General features: G+C 37.8%; 2 protein-coding genes across 2 annotated transcripts; one reads left to right on the top strand and one right to left on the bottom strand.

Moving 5' to 3' along the window:
• Positions 1-4,382: 4,382 nt before the first annotated feature.
• Positions 4,383-8,880, top strand: hacd4 (3-hydroxyacyl-CoA dehydratase 4). Its single transcript, XM_067452000.1, has 7 exons — positions 4,383-4,592; positions 5,229-5,335; positions 5,643-5,770; positions 6,004-6,113; positions 6,611-6,717; positions 7,354-7,485; positions 7,864-8,880. Exons 1-7 carry the CDS (start codon positions 4,588-4,590, stop codon positions 7,938-7,940), a joined length of 666 nt encoding a protein of 221 aa, XP_067308101.1. The 5' UTR covers positions 4,383-4,587; the 3' UTR covers positions 7,941-8,880.
• Positions 8,881-10,885: 2,005 nt separating this feature from the next.
• LOC137069201 (putative C-type lectin domain family 20 member A) lies at positions 10,886-12,016 on the bottom strand. The gene has a single exon (XM_067437411.1). It carries the CDS (start codon positions 11,654-11,656, stop codon positions 10,886-10,888), a length of 771 nt encoding a protein of 256 aa, XP_067293512.1. The 5' UTR covers positions 11,657-12,016.
• Between the last annotated feature and the right edge of the window lie 4,889 nt (positions 12,017-16,905).

Genomic DNA, 16,905 nt, shown 5'->3' with positions numbered 1-16,905 from the left:
GACTGGTGATAGTGGACAGGTCATCGTATTGTTTTTTTGCAGTACTCCTGTGCGTCTTTCCATTTCATTTTATCATTCACATAAATGTGTTTTCTATAACTGGAGTTCAGTCCAAAGAGACTCAAAAAAAGGAGTACCGTGACAAAAGTCTTCATGTCCATAGCTGATCTCTCAGTGCAGCACAGATTCATGAAAGTTACGTCTAAATAAATGGCACAAACAAATCTTTATACCAACAATTGAAAAGGACCATACCCCTATGCAAATTTAGATTAAAAAAATATACAAACTTAATGCAAATATTTCCCAAATTTATTATGGCCTGGATTCAGAGACATATCTTAGATCGAGCCAGGATTAAGCCTTAGTTCAAGAACTGATCCTCTGGGGGACCTGGGAACATCATAGCAGTCATTATTTAAAAACCAATAGGAAATAAATGTGAGAGAAACTAATAATAAATAGTGTGCAATAAATAACTTTTTTTAAATGCAAAGTTCAATCTGGATGGCACAGGCTGATGGGTCTTTAACTCGGCTTGTATTCATATCATTCTCTATAGGGCAGAGCTGATTGGTTCTTGCTGCATCTGCAGCCAATGAGATCAATGCTCAACTTTTAATTAATTGGTCAGCGACTCCGTGTTTGTGTAGCAGTAGTTAACTGGAGCCATTGACTTCCATAGTATTTTTTCCTACTATGGAAGTCAATGGCTCCAGTTAACTATTTGGAGTTAACAAAATATCTTCCCTTGTGTTCAGCTGAAGGAAGAAATTCATACAGGTTTGAAACAACTTGAGGGTGAGTAAAGGATGACAGAATTTTCATTTTAAAGTGAACTATACTTTTAAGATTCACCATATTAAAAGATAGTAAAATCTTTAAATAACATGATTTAACAGGCAAATCTGAAGGTTGTGTCTGAGATACAAATTACTCCAAATATGTAAAGAGCGACGGCTTATTGAATACATCTGCTTTCTTCATTTCTTTATCTCTCCATTCATCACCCCATTGTAAACTTTGCTCTAATGAAGACGATGAGCATTCGAAGATATAACAATGTTCGATAGATATTTCCAAGGTATAACAACCAACATGTGAAACAGTGTGCACAAGCACAGACAATATCGGACACAGGACAGAACACAAGCTGGAACTAAATAGGGTATGAATAACACAAAGACAAAACCGCTGTGATGATCGCTAGTGTCTGGTGAATGATGAGTGGTGGGAATAAGGAAAAAAGGTACATGTGATGGTGACGGTGACATAATTTTTTTTATTTCTCCTTTGTTTTACCAGGGTAGTCACATTGAGACAGTAGTCTCTTTTTCAAGTGAGCCCTGGCCAAGAAAAGGCAGCACATAGTTAAAAAGACACATAAAAACAATGATGGACACAACATAAAACATAAATACAATTTACAAGTGAGAATATGCAGGCTGTACACAACAAAAAGTCTAGACACATTCACATGTATGATGCAGAATGTCTGCCAGATACGACTTAAAATCAGAGATGGGAATAAACATGTTTAGTTTCAGATTTTTCTGTAGTGCGTTCCAGGTTGACGGAGCATTGTAACGGTAGGCTGTTTTACCAAATTCGGAATGAACAGTAGGCACATTAAAAAGTATGCTATTGTTTGACCTGAGGTTATATCTATTGTTGCCAATGAAAAAACTGATAAATATGATGGTAATAATCCAGTAATTGCTTTATAAATAAAAATCAACCAATTGCGTTTTCTGCGTTGAGACAGTGGTAACCAACCAGATAAGCTGTACAAATTGCAGTGATGTGTATTATAGTCTGCTTTTGTTATAAATCGTAGTGCTGAATGGTAGACAGAATCAAGTGAACGCAATACAGATTTTGAGGCATGCATATAGATAATGTCGCCATAATCCAGAACAGATAAAAATGTGGCTGCTACAAGTTCTTTTCTAGCTTTCAAATTAAAACAAGCCTTATTTCGAAAAAAGAAACCTAGCTTTACTCTAAGTTTCTTTACCACATGCATAACATGAGGATTAAAAGAAATATTTTCATCCAATAAAAAACCTAGATATGTGTAGCATGACACCTCTATTTCCTGTCCCTGTGCGGTTACAATTGGAGGTAGTGATTTTACTTTGAACTTTGAGTGCAATAATAATAATAACGCCAGTAGGCGAGCGATGAGGGGATGGCTGAGGGATGGTTACGCAGCATAGTGAAGAGAAGGCACAAACAGGCAGGAAGAGGTTCCGGAGGTGGATGGATTACCGGGAGGAGGTCCAGCAAAAAAGGTCTAAGGAGTTGAGGAAAGTGGAAGGATCCATGGTATAACCTTGAACAGGGAGGTACGGATGGAGACCCAGGCCCCAGCCCGGAATGTGCTCCAAGGAGGAGCCAAAATGAAGTGATGAACGACATCACCTTGGGAAAGACTGGAAGCGATGACAATGATGGAGGAAAAGCAGGGATCTGGAGGACCGAGGTGGAGCGACCGAGGGCAGAGGCGAAGCCTGAAGGAAGTCGGAGCTTGCCGAAGCCAAAGGGGTGGAGAGAGGCATGGGCGTCGGAAGCAAATAAAAAGTGGGTGGGTCCCAGTAGCGGCAGGTGAAAAATATTATAGGTGGGGCAATTTTTTTCCGGGGGTCTTCGGGTTCTCCCAAGGAGGTAATCTAGCACTCCACCCAAAAAAAGCATACCACCCATAGGGGCGGCCATTGCTAACCAAGCTATCACCTGCTGTTAGCATCCCATTGACTCCAATTCATTTTTGAGTCACTTTGACAGTAAATAACTTTACATCTGAGGCGTTTAAAGACTCCATTTGTCCATTGTTTATTTCTAAAGAAACACGACAATGCATAAAAGGCTCCATTACCTTGTATCTTACACTATCTCCCCGTAGAAGCTGTTTTTGTAAAAATAGGCTAACGATTGCGTCATAACCAACGTGACTGTCGCACAGTTGAGAAATTGCCGTATAGACAGGAGGAGACTCTCAGAAGCAATCTTTTACTGTCTATGAGACAGTCGGGGGGACGTGGAGACATAAAGTCTGATAAAGTCAAGGGAGAAGAATGGGGAGAAGCCCATAGTGAGCCAAAAGCAACGGGAGAAAATATTTAAACAACGTGATTCAGATTTCACTTTCCACAACTACTAGAAGACCTAAAACTGTCAGACAGGAGGCTCACGTCACATCTACGTCGTCAAGCTCAGTCTGAGCCTGCGCAGTTTGCTCAGCCACCAGGAAGTGAGTGCCTCTAATTTACTTCATTTTTGGCCTTTGAAGTCTATGGGGTTGCTGTGTCCAGCTTTAACTTCTGGATATTCAACAGCGATGCCACAATGGAACGAATGGTTGCATTCGCATCTTTCTCCGCCGCCGTTACTGAACTACAACTCAAACTAGTGCTCGACATCAACGTCATTGTTCTCAGACACAGTTCGCTGATTGGACCGGTAAAAATTTGTTCGAAGAAAACCTAAGACTACACAGCAGTCCCCGATGTAGTACTGAAGGAAAATGAAAATTGAGCGGAAGTACGTAGGAGGGCAGAGCCAGGCTAGCGTTTGAGGCCATGCCGAATTGGTGATGGTCCACTCTGGAGCCGAGGGAGGAAGGAGTGAAAGCTCAGGAACCATGGTGGCAGGTCGAGGTGAAGTGGAACACTCAGAGGCTGGAGGCGGTGCCACAGACTTCAGACATCCAGGGGGCGATGGCTCCCAGACACATATATTTTAAAATGAATTGGATGTCATTTAGCAACAGTCATTTAGTCATGAAGTCTATACCAGCCCCTGAGCAAACACACAGAGTAACGTTATAACATAACTTTCAACATGCTCAAATGTATTTAGCACGATTGTTTTAACCATGTAAACCATGCTGTTACCCCACATGCGCAATGAAAAGAGTGGAAGCTGCCGACTGCAGCATATGCATAATAAAAGCGCCGGTGTTTCGCACAGTTCAGCGGATTTCTTCCAATTGGCTGTGGAGGTGAAGAGTCAAAATTACAACTCCCATGATTCCACGCTCATTCACTGTGCCTTTGTTTTATATAAATGACTTCTAGCTGTGAAACGTACATACTGCAGCTTTAATGGAAAAATGCTTTCCGTGTCTGGCTTATTGAAAAGTGTTAGCTGGTTTACAGGTTTTTTATTCAAAATTGTTGTCTGTGTTCATTTATTGCCACAAACAATGATTACAATTTGCAAGTTTTATTCACACACTTGTAGATAGAACTGTAAAATAAGTGTGAGCTATTAACAACAACAAAACAAAAATACTGAAATTAAAAATATCGCTAGTGTCAATCTATTGCAAGAAATATGAAATAATAAAATAGTGGAATAAAGAACACAACTAAAACAGGCTTAATTGAGCATGCCTCGTGCCATGTGAGGACATACATCACAGACGCTCAAAGGCTCACGCTCCCTCCCTTCTGTAACGTGTGTGTTGGGAAAACCAACAGTGTTTAGATCTGCCCTCTTGACGTCAGAGGGGGAGTTCTGTGATCACAACTTCCTCACACAGATTTTGATTTCCCTCCTCATCACTACGGAAACTTAGGAGGAATGAGGTAAATATCAGTATCGTTCAATCGACGCGTATTGTTGAGTTCATTCAGTCGTAATGTGAGTCTTCAGCGCGCTGCCTCCCTGAAACATTCGGTCCTATAACATATAGTCGATATAAAATATCAGATTGGATTTTTTTCTTCTTCTAGGATGCAGCGTTGCGAAATGAATGGTAGCTTTGTATTAAACCACTATAGTAATGATAATAATAATGAAAAAATGAATAAATGTCATTCTAAACGGAGCTGAATGGAACGCACATGGCGCGTTCTAAAGCTTCTCTTTACGTAGAAACCTATGGAACGTTGTTTCCAAGATGGGTTTCAGATGATTCCAAATCAGGTTATTCGAGTGTTTTTCCAAGTTCCTCACGAACAACTCTCGATTGGACGCATATCAACAGTGCATCTCTTGAGCTTCATGGCTTTGCGTTTGACAGTGGCGGAATCACTTTGACAAGTCCTGCAATTATGGGTTATTTACAAATAACATATAGCCTAAAATATACCGGGATAAAAATAGAAAGCAGGCTATAGCAATTCTTTTCCATAGCCTACATGAGAAGTCACTCTGGTTTTTAAATTAATCATTTTAATTTTCTGTACAAGTCTATTACTTGCAAACGTGCTCTTTTACAGGTTTAGCCTCAGTCTCGCATATCTCTTTACATACAACTTGCTTCAGTTCTGTGGACACACATGGATTTTCGCGAACATGACAGCCAGGTTTCTCTCTTTCGGGGAAGGTAAGCAACCGTTTTATGAGCTTGCATATGAAGTGTCTCCTCATGTAAATAATCTAGTATGTTAAACAAGCACTCTGTTTATTTACTTGTCTCCCATGTGTTCCCATTACCAAGATGTGGTTAGAGAAATAAAGTACTTAAGAGTTGTGTAATAGCCTGAACACACTTACAAAAGGGCTCTTGTGCCTTCCACCAGATGTACCACCGCTAAACATAATTACTTTGCAATACATTTACATATAATTACATATAATTTACTGAAAATACTTTTACAAAGCTCTTCTGATAGCCTGTGTTGTGTTCTTAGATGCCCAGGCTGGCACCTTCTATTTTGTAGGTGTTATGATGGGTGTTTGTCAGCTCCTGTCTTTGTTAGAGCTGTTTCACATAGCCGATGGTTTTGAGGAGAGCAGACTTTTCCCTCGCTTTATGCAGGTAAAATAGAAAGATTATTATTCATGCACTGTTATTGTAAAGTGTTGCCAAAAGAGCTTCTCTCTCTCTCTCTCTCTCTCTCTCTCTCTCTCTCTCTCTCTCTCTCTCTCTCTCTCTCTCTCTCTCTCTCTCTCTCTCTCTCTCTCTCTCTCTCTCTCTCTCTCTCTCTCTCTCTCTCTCTCTCTCTCTCTCCTATATCCCACAAAATTTAAAGAACTGTTTTCCATTTACAGGTAATGGAGAGAAATGTCCTTCTGTTTCTCCTCATCAGTCTGGAAGAGTTTCAGAGTAAACCAATCGTGTGTGTGCAGTTTTATCTGTGGAATATACTGGGCCTTCTAAGGTTTGTGTCTTTTATGTGTCGTCTTTATTCAGATACTCTTTATAAACACTTTCATTTCATTATTGATGTTATCTGACAAAAAAAAAAAGATAAAATTAATAAATAGAGACCAATCACAGAAAATATTTTAATATCAGTGTCACATAAGATACTCATCTAGATGACTCCGCTCACTTTTGTGGGTTTATTATTAACAGCCACTTTTATAAACTCATGTGAAGTTTATGTAAATATGGTTTTATATATCCATAAGTAATTAAAATGAATATCCGTCATATGTGATGCATGCAAGCACAGCAGATGAGCTTCTGTAATGGCCACTTCTAGAAAACACAGTCCTGTCCGAAACGGTACATGAAATCACAGGCGTCAGGTGACAAGAACTGTAATCAAACATCGTTTCGAAACCTAGTCCTGTTCGAACAGGGCTTAAGAGTGTAGTAGCTGCTGAAACGTGGTAGTTCTGTCGTTCATATTTTGATTTGTTTGTCCTACAGGTATCCTCATGAGTTATTTTGCCTTACAGGCACACCATATTTTAAAATGCTATGGGTGCATCAAACGCTGTCAGTTCCAGTGTACTTCCTGTCAGCTGTCACAGAAGGTACAATATGATTAAGATTTCAATAATATTATTTTGGATACTGTGGCAATTTGTATAAAAAAATAATGCCTTCACATAATCTTTCCAAAGTTAAGTGTCGGGGCCTGCACAAATCATCTTAAAGGATTCGTTAACTTCAGAATAAAAAAAAAAAAAGACAAGACCCTTTTCGTTTCGCTAAAGAAAACCCTTATTCCTCGTCTGGGGTCGTGTCGCAAAAAACAAATTGCAATTTGGAACTGCTGTACCCCATTGAAGTCCACTATATGGAGAAAAATCCTGCAATGTTTTCCGCAAAAACCTTTCTTTTCGACTGCAGAAAGAATGGCATGAACACCATGTTCGTGGATGTGGGTAAAGAATCAGGAAATTTTAATTCTGAAGTGAACTACTCCTTTAAGAACCAGCCAGCGGAAATGAGTTAGCACACTTGTCTTAAGGAGAGCATGCTGATGTAGAAAGGCTTTGTCAGGAAATGTGTTGAGAAAGCCTGATCCTACTGCAGCTTGTCCAACTGTGATAAAGAGTCACGGCTCACTTCATTTAACAATAAAGAAGAATGAGCCTCATTAGATACTTTGCTCAGCTTTTAATCACTAACCACATTCTTTTTTTGTCCACTTTCTTTGATTTTAGGAATAAGCATTGTACATATGTTGCCATACTGGTCTGAGTCTGAAGAAACGGATTCAGTCCCACTTAAAGTACCTGCATCATACATTTATTCCCCATATATGCTTATGGGGTGGTTACTTCTTCTTGTATTAGGTAATATAATATGATGCGCCTTCTGTGTGCAGTGGCCCAAAAAAGAACAATTGAGCCACAATAAAAAATATCAGAATTTCAATGCATGTGAAACAAAAATTGTGGCATATCAATCTTTTTTGCAATTACCTTCAGCAAAATATATAATCACAGACATAGCTCATCACATTAACAATTAACTTATTTAACACCTAGAAAATACTAAGATTAAAAAGGTATATTTTTTTAATCTAATGCATTGACATTCATGCATTTTTAAATGTGGCTTAATTATTGTATTATCGTAAAACGTATATGGTTTCTGTATGTTTTTGACATTTGCTCATATTCAGTCATTTACATGTAGCTTGAGTGTGCCATCTTCTCTCTGTTTTGAAGGATCCGGTTTAACAGTACTACTCTTGCTGAAGGAAAGAAAGGAGATTCTGAGCAGATGGAATAAGAAGAAAGACTAACCCAAAGAAGAACAAGCTTCAAATCAGTACAGGCCTTCACATTCACCAAAGCCAAATATTCTAACCAGTATTATGTTGGGGGAGTGTTATGTCATGTGTATTATGTGTCGAAATTAGTATTATGTGTCAATGTATGGGAGAGTTAAAGATTTAAACATGTTATCTGCCGTACAAATACATCTGAACTGGAAAACAAAAACCTGATTATGTATTTTTTTATCTGATTTTTTAAAATTCTGTTTAAGCTCATGCTACACACTGTAAAGAAAATGTGTTGGTTTTTGTTGGTTTAACTTAAAAAAGTAAGTAACCTGGTTGCCTTAATTTTGAGTTTATTGAAATTAAAAATTTGAATTGATACAATGAAGGAAATTTGTTTAATAAATAGAAACTCAAAATATTATTGTATCTGAACCACATAAAAAATTTGATAAATCATGTAAATAGCACTATTTGGCTGCGTCATCAGAAATAAAACACACACAATTACCCAATATGCTTACAAAATCTTTTAATAATATTTTAATAAAGGTTGTCGAATCTCAAAAAATGTTCATTTTATTAACTCAAAATTTTAAGGCAACCAGGTAACAGTGCAGAACTACAAGGAGCATACATGCCATATTTTGATTAATAATCCTGCAGTTGAGATAAATTATGGTACTGAAAGACCCTAACTCCCCTGACTTAAAAAAAGCATAATAGTGTTAAAAAAATACATAGAATTAACTTACAAAATAAAATAAGGTAACCTGTCGCACTCAGCTTATAAAGTTAAAGTTAAGTTAACTCATTTGCTTCAGTTGGAACAGCTAGTCTTTTGAACTTAAAAAGTCTCGTCAAAGCAACTCTAAGCTCCTTGTTTTTTCATCTCCATGTATGATTTTCAAAGCAAACTACATGACATGAACATTGTTCGCCTCTTAAAACTAAAGGCAATTATTTCACCCATTTTAAACAGATATTATATACAAAAGTTGAAATGAGATGTACATGTATACCTCAACAAACAAATCTCAAGCATGGTGACAATCAACAATTGTAATTTAGTAAAATAAAAATATGAATTCTGAGCCATATGGCTTCTAAATAACAGTGAAAACAACATTAGCAACATAAAGCATCAAGCCTGTTAAAGCAAAGCAATGGTAATTTTTTTTTAATAATTGTTACAACATATTTTTTCTTGAACAGTTTATTTAGCCGGTGGAGTCCATTTATTATCTTGAGTGATCTAAATAAGAATACTCTAAACATGTTGTAAGTAAATTGCATGCATTGCAAACAAATTATGTTCTTCCTTAAGATTTTGGTTTTCCAGTACAAATGCAAAACATCCTTAAATCAGGATACATTTACTTGACATGCAAAATGAAGAAATTAAGCCTTGTTTTCTAAGGATTGAACACAATGTAGTTTGTAGATGAAATGTAGTTTGAACATTACTTTGGATTACATTTGAACTAAGGTGATTTTTATGAACTCACTGACAGATATTTGTTCTTTTTTAAACATAAAATCACTTTCGCAAGATCTCAAGATCTCCCAAAATGTCTTATCTCAAACCTTTATGAAATGAATTTAAAAGTTATGGAGATCTGTTGGAAATTGTATTTTCAAAATGTGAAGTGTCACTAACACAACTTATTGTGTGCTTTAGACATTTACATTTAGAGAACATAGACGTTTTATGTTCTCTTCAATTTATTCCTTAAATTGTCTTTAATTGGTCTTAAAACTGGTCTTTAAAAAGTCTTAAATGTATCTTCTTAAAACCCCCAGAAACCCTGGATTTTATATAGGCTCAAATACACCAAGACAACACTGAAGCACCTAAAATCAGTCAAGATAAAACTTTAATTTTTATACCATTATAGTATTGAAACCCGGGGGGGTGGCAGGTTGATGTAATCATGACAGGTACATAAGTCATTTTTTAAAATAACAGCAATGTCAATGTTATTTATATATAATCAGCAATAAATTAGCTTAGGAAATAAAAAGTCATCAATGAGCAAGTAACACATTTTAGCACAGGTTAAAGGTTGACAGACATTAAATTAGTTAATGTGACCACTTAACATGCATAAATTCATTACACAGCAAACCTCAAAGCCGTATAAATATCCATAAATAAATCAATGAAATACCACACAATCAGTATCAATCAGTACGTACTATTGATACCACTCAAGCTAAATACATAGATGTATAGGAGATGTATGGGAGATAACAATAACCTGTCCTCATTCATTCTCACGCACGCATGCACACACACATTGTGTTTCCATGTTTTATGGGGACTTTCCATAGGCGTAATTATAGGCATTATATCCCCTTACACTGCCCCTACCCCTAAACCTACCCATCACAGGAAAATGCAGCATTTTTACATTTTCAAAAAACATCACTTAGATTTATAAGCTGTTTTTCACATGGGGACCAAAAAATGTCCCCACAAGGACAAGAATTTGGGATATTGCCATCTTTGCGGGGACATTTTGTCCCCATAACAGGGTTTACCAGGCCACACACACACACAGACACACACACACAAATTGCACCAGGGGACCAGTAATAGTCACACACATTAAATAAGGTCACTGATAATGACAATCCCGCCAGAAGTAGTTGGTCATCTGGGTACTTTTTGCCTACTCTTTAATGATTAATGTGAATTCTGACATACTTTATTGTCCTTCACTGTTTTTTTTTGCCTACTATATATAGGGAAGTATGTGATTTCGGATGCAGTCCGAACAGATTCTATCAATGCACTACCCGCAACTGCTGACGGCATGTATTTGATGAGCTACTGAGCTACTTCCTGTCTGTAAAACGAGCTGATTTCATCATGATGTTCAGCCATTACAAGCAAAGCAGATCAAGTAAATGTTTCCAAAAAGGACTCTGCAAGAAACTCCCCATTCACTGTCACACAAAGATTAATCGATTCCTCTCTTGTATCCCTTCTTGACGCAGAGAAAGTTGAGTCTCCGCTCACAGTCTGTGGGTCTCCAAGCGTTCTGCGTTCGATCATAAACTCCACAGCGCTGATCCATGGAAGGACACTGGAGCTCTCCACCCGCAGACCAGACCTTATAGCCAAGACCTTCTCCATTCACCCAGAACCAGTGTCCAGCTAGAAAACGCAGACCGGTCCAGACATTGTCTGTATCGGATACTGTGCTATTAATCTGCGCTTCTTCCATAATGTCATCTGAGCTTAGTATGGCCAGGTTGATGTAGTTTTGTCTGCAGTATTGCAGAGCTTCTTCCCATGTGCTTTTCCGCAGCACCACGGTCAGCTCAAAGGCCGTCATGCAATAAAATTCTAGATGCACAGAGCAGTCGATATCAAGCAATTTAGATGTAAATTTATTGACAGCGCCACATTTTTCCTTATAATCATTTGGCTCTCCGTTGTCCCAAAACGTAATCGTCGCCTCCCCACCTTCCGACCACCTCCACTTGTTTTTGTCTTTACCGTCCCTCTCAAGTCCAATCCAAAAATAATTCTCTTTAATTAGGGGATTGTTAGAGAGCTTCTGTAAATCTTTACTTCTGATGGTGGACAAGTCATCGGAGTGCAGTCTGCAATGGTTCTGTGCTTCTTTCCAGGACATGGTCTCATTCACTAAAAAGTGAAACCTGTAGACGGCGAGGTTCAGCCCAAAGAGACTCGAAAAGAGCAGCACAGTTACTGAAGCCTTCATGTCTCTATTTGTGATCTTCCAGTGCAGCAGTAGATGTGGGATTCTAGATTAATTTAATACTTATTACCACACCTTTCACAAATTTCTGGCATGAACAGACCAATAAAAACCAGGACAGCTCTGACATTACCAGTGACCTTCACTACCTCTGGCCCTTCATGCATTACATTAACAAATTGTTTTACTCAAAATGTGGCTCATGTAAGGCAAATCAGATGACTTAAAGAAAGAACACATTCATGCCTGGTTTCACAGACAAGGCTTAAAGAGATAGTTCACCCCCAAAAATGAAAATTAGCCCATGATTTACTCGCCCTCAAGTCATCCTTGGTGTATATGACATTCTCCTTTCAGACAAATAAAAACAGGAGTTATATTAAAAAAGTCCTGGAGCTGAATTTCCACCTCTGGAGAAATGTTTTTTTTTTTTTTTTTTTACAAGTTATACAAAATGCAACTAATTTTTAAAGTCCGTTTAAAATAATCTGAAATAACAAAATTCAGGGGGTTTTTCTTTTCTTTTTTTTTCAGTTTATGAACCATTTTAGAAATGTGGCCCCTTGTTTCTTCTATTCAAATTGATTTTGCATCACCTTTCACAAAAAATAAATAAAGGTAAAATCAATTCACAGAGCATTAGCTTACAACTAATCACAAAAACACATCACAATGAATAAGATCAAGAGGCTCAAAATAGTAATACATTTTACTTAAAAGCCCAATAAAATCACCTGTTATAGTTTAGAGAAAACCAATGCTGATAAATTTGCTTCAACATATTACAGACATGGGTCAACCCAAGTGGCACATTGGTTGACACAATACTCACAAATATAGTAAGAAAACTTTAAATTAGCCTCAAAGAACATTATGGACTTTTCTCAACTGGTCAGGACAGGCACTAGTGAACATTTGTATTGGACCCACCACAGGCTATACAAAATGTAAACATTTTTAGCCAAATTTTTTTATCATATGTGCCGGAAATAATATTTCAATTTTTCACTAGCAAAGTTAGTAATTTAATGACTACAGCTATAAATGTATTCACACATTTGTGCTGGAAAACAATGGCCTAATTTGCATTTATTGGTTTTTAATTTGCAAACCATTTTTACTGTCATTTTCCAAAAGTCATTCCCTATTTCAATAAAACCTCACATTCTCGGAAATCCAGTTGTTCCAGTACTATATTACTGTATTTACGGTATCTTTTTCACATTTGATTTTGAGTTGTAGGTTTTTATAAAATTAATGTGAATCAGAAAGACATATCACATCTAATTATGAACCAGAAATTTACCCTGCATGTGCACACCAACCCCAGTCTCCTCTAATTGTAGGAAAGCGATGATGAAAAGTAAGCCATACGTCGAATATATCTAGTTTACAATTAGCCATTATTGCAAATAATGCTGCAGTGCCTTGTTCCTCTGTATGCTCAACCAGATAATGATGTTCTTGTGGACGTTCACTCGGTCTATGCTCCAGTTTTTTGATACTGATAAGATGTTTTCTGATAGGAAACATACATCTCAGAGAAGTCTAATAAACATACTTATTAGCAAATAATCAGAATAATGAAAATTGCATGTAAACTAGAGTTTTGCTTGTCATGTAAACATATTACAGGCAGGGAACTCAGAACATTACACTTTAATAAATAAACAAGCACAAAATTAAAGTAATGCAGGCAGCCCATTACGGACGGCTGCTGCGCAAACAAAATAAAACATATATATACAAAACACAACATTAAGTTTGTTATTTGTTAATCTCTAGTGCCAAAACTCAGTCAGTGAACAGGTATTATCTTGCTTCCTGCTGTGGATAATGTGTTTTATAGAGAAAGGAAGTGTTCATATCATTAGGCCCACAGCAAGGCAACTAGAAACCCTTTCCAGATGTCAGTGACTGCTCTTCTGAGAGGCAGATCCACATACGACTGTAAAGCGACCTAAAAGAAACCAGTGACCAATAAACTAAAGCAAAAAGATTTTGCACATACCTGTATAATGTCGACACATTTAACAGAGGGAGATCCGTATGCAACGTTTCTGATGTGGCCCATCAACTCCAGTAACCACTCCATTCGTTTAGTGACCCCTGAAAACAAACAAACATTTTACTTTCTGAAACGAAATAATGATTCAAGTTCATCAGAGTGGGTGGTTGAAATGGCAAGTTTAGGGTTAAGTTATGCTCACCAAGCATAATCAAAATGTATTTGATCAAAATAACATTTATTTGATCAAAAAATAAAGTAAAACAGTTATATGGAGAAATCTTATTAAGAAAAACAAAGTTTCAGATTTTTCAGATATTTTAAGGTGTAATTTATTGCTTGAATTTTTACTACAGTGTCACATGACCCTTTAGAAATCATTCTATAATTTTTTAATAAGCTTTGTGGGAAAACAGCAAAAAGACTAAGGTGACTGTTAACTAGCAAGTTCCTGCGTTTGAGAAAATATTAAATAATCTTACTGATCTCAAACTTATGAACAGTATAGGTGCTGGATATATAATTAGAATATTATCAATAAGTTGATTTATTTCACTAATTCCATTTTAAAAAGTGAAAATTGCATATTATATTCATTCATTTCACAGAGACTGATATATTTGAAATGTTTATCTCATTTAATGTTGATGATTATAACTGACAACTAAGGAAAATCCCAAATTCAGTATCTCAGAAAATTAGAATATTGTGAAAAGGTTCAATATTGAAGACACCTGGTGCCACACACTAATCAGCAAATTAACTCAAAACACCTGTAAAGGCCCTTAAATGGTCTTCCAGTCTAGTTCTGTAGGCTACACAATCATGGTAAGGCTGCTAACTTGACAGTTCTCCAAAAGACGACCACTGACACCTTGCACAAGGAGGGCAAGACACAAAAGGTCACTGCAAAAGAGACTGGCTCTTCACATTAATAGAGAGGCGAAGGGAAGGGAAAGATGTGGTAGAAAAAAGTGTACAAGCAATAGGGATAACTGTAGCCTAGAAATCTAGACGCACCCTAGCGGCAGCAAATTTAATCTGCCCGCAAGTGTCATCTAGCAACTCTCAATAACATTCTGAGCTGTATTCCTCTCAATCTGGACGGCCCAATCACATCATGTATAGAGTCGGCGGGCGGGGCCATAATGACGACGGCCGAGTTGCGTTTGCGTGCTTCTAGTAAACACAGAAACTGGCGAACGGCGGCGGTCTTTCGAATCTGCTTTGACTGCGACTCTGGAAGACTTGGAGTTAAGCTTTTCTCTGAGAAAAGAACAAAGAACGGCACTGAAGTCATTCTTAAAAAGGGAAGATGTGTTCGGAGTTTAGCCGACGGGATACGGTGAATGTTTAATCTATCATCAAGCTCTGTTTCACCTTCGTTGCTTTGGTTGGTGTAGCGCTATCCTATCGCGTGCAGAGGGAGTTTGAAAGACAACCGTTTATCCCGCCCCTCGGATTGAGCTGTCAATGGTGAGTTTCCAGACCAAACATCTTGATGTGGGTCTGGCTTGTCAGGCTAGGATAACTGCACCCTGGAGAGGATTGTGAAACAAAACCCATTCAAAAATGTGGGGGAGATTCACAAAGATTGGACTGCAGCTGGAGTCAGTGCTTCAAGAACCACTACGCACAGATGTATGCAAGACATGGGTTTCAGCTGTCGTATTCCTTGTGTCAAGACACTCTTGAACCACAGAAAGTGTCAGAAGCATCTCGTCTGGGCTAAAGACAAAAAGGACTGCTGAGTGGTCCAAAATTATGTTCTCTGATGAAAGTAAATTTTGCAGTTCCTTTGGAAATCAGGGTCCCAGAGTCTGGAGGAAGAGAGGAGAGGCACACAATCCACGTTGCTTGTTTTGCATCTTACGCTGCATCTTATTTGTCCACTGTGTTTTCTGAGGTCCAAGGGCAATACAGCCGCATACTGTGTTTTAGAGCACTTCATGCTTCCTGCTGCTGACCAACTTTATGGAGATTAATTTTCCAACAGGACTTGGCAGCTGCACACAGTGCCAAAGCAACCAGTTCCTGGTTCAAGGACCATGGTATCCCTGTTCTTGATTGGCCAGCTAACTCGCCTGACCTTAACCCCATAGAAAATCTGTGGAGTATTGTGAAGAGGAAGATGCGATATGCCAGACCCAACAATGCAGAAGAGCTGAAGGCCACTATCAGAGCAACCTGGGCCCTCATAACACCTGAGCAGTGCCACAGACTGATCGACTCCGTGCCACGCCGCAGTAATTCAGGCAAAAGGAGCCCCAACAAAGTATTGAGTGCTGTACATGCTCATACTTTTCATGTTCATACTTTTCAGTTGTCCAAAATTGCTAAAAATTCTTACTTCGTATTGGTCTTAAGTAATATTCTAATGTTCTGAGATACTGAATTTGGGATTTTCCTTAGTTGTCATTTATGAGCATCAAAATACAAAAAAATAAACATTTGAAATGTATTCGTGTGTAATCATGAATGAATATAATATACAAGTTTCACTTTTTGAATGGAATTAGTGAAATAAATCAACTTTTTTGATGATATTCTATATGACCAGGACCTGTGGTGTTGGCCTCCTTCAGCACTTTTTATAATGTTTTGTCTGAAGCTCATTGATTTCACCGCTAGATGGCATTATTTCTACTCAGATCAATTCTCCTTTGTGAATGTGAAGTAGAATATTAAATCAAATCAGTAAGAATAATTAATAATAGAAAATGTTCTTCTTTTTTGAATACATTTATGAGATATTTCATGTAACATGATCATTATGTGTTTTAATAATGGGGTGGGGGGAGGGGGCTATATCTAAAAGCTACTATGTGACAAAGTGTACAGCAAACAAGCTAAACAAAACCCAGACCCCCAAAAACCAAACATTGATATACAGGCAATGGCAATTGAGACAGAGCGGCCCACTGGAGGGGAACGTAATCAGCGACAGGAAAGTATATAAAACTGACATGATATTTGACTTAACAGTGACAAAATGTTTACTGCACACATAGGCATACTGAGTGTCAGGATCATAGGTCAGGATCCGAAAACTGACCCATTCTTCCTGCTGAAGATTCACTTTGCCTGTATCCACTTTCGTCTCCTTAGACGCTCGTTTTTTTGGGATTGACAGCTTATAAAAAACTTAGTTTTTTTTTTAGTTTGTTTGCTGTACACCCTGTCACATAGCAGCTTTTAGACATTTTTCTATTTTTGTTATAGGTCAGAAATTACAAGGAGGCGA

The sequence above is a fragment of the Pseudorasbora parva genome, chromosome 1, assembly GCF_024679245.1.
Source record: "Pseudorasbora parva isolate DD20220531a chromosome 1, ASM2467924v1, whole genome shotgun sequence".
Taxonomy (NCBI): Eukaryota; Metazoa; Chordata; class Actinopteri; order Cypriniformes; family Gobionidae; genus Pseudorasbora; species Pseudorasbora parva.
The sequence above is the reverse complement of the archived record's forward strand: the minus strand, read 5'-3'. Positions and strand labels throughout refer to the sequence as shown.

Excerpts from the sequence above, each read along its gene's own strand:
- hacd4 (XM_067452000.1), top strand. Across the intron at positions 5,336-5,642 it reads GTTTCTCTCTTTCGGGGAAG|ATGCCCAGGCTGGCACCTTC; the intron begins GTAAGCAACCGT and ends TTGTGTTCTTAG. Across the intron at positions 7,486-7,863 it reads GTTACTTCTTCTTGTATTAG|GATCCGGTTTAACAGTACTA; the intron begins GTAATATAATAT and ends TCTGTTTTGAAG.
- LOC137069201 (XM_067437411.1), bottom strand. The coding sequence starts at position 11,656 with ATGAAGGCTTCAGTAACTGTGCTGCTCTTTTCGAGTCTCTTTGGGCTG.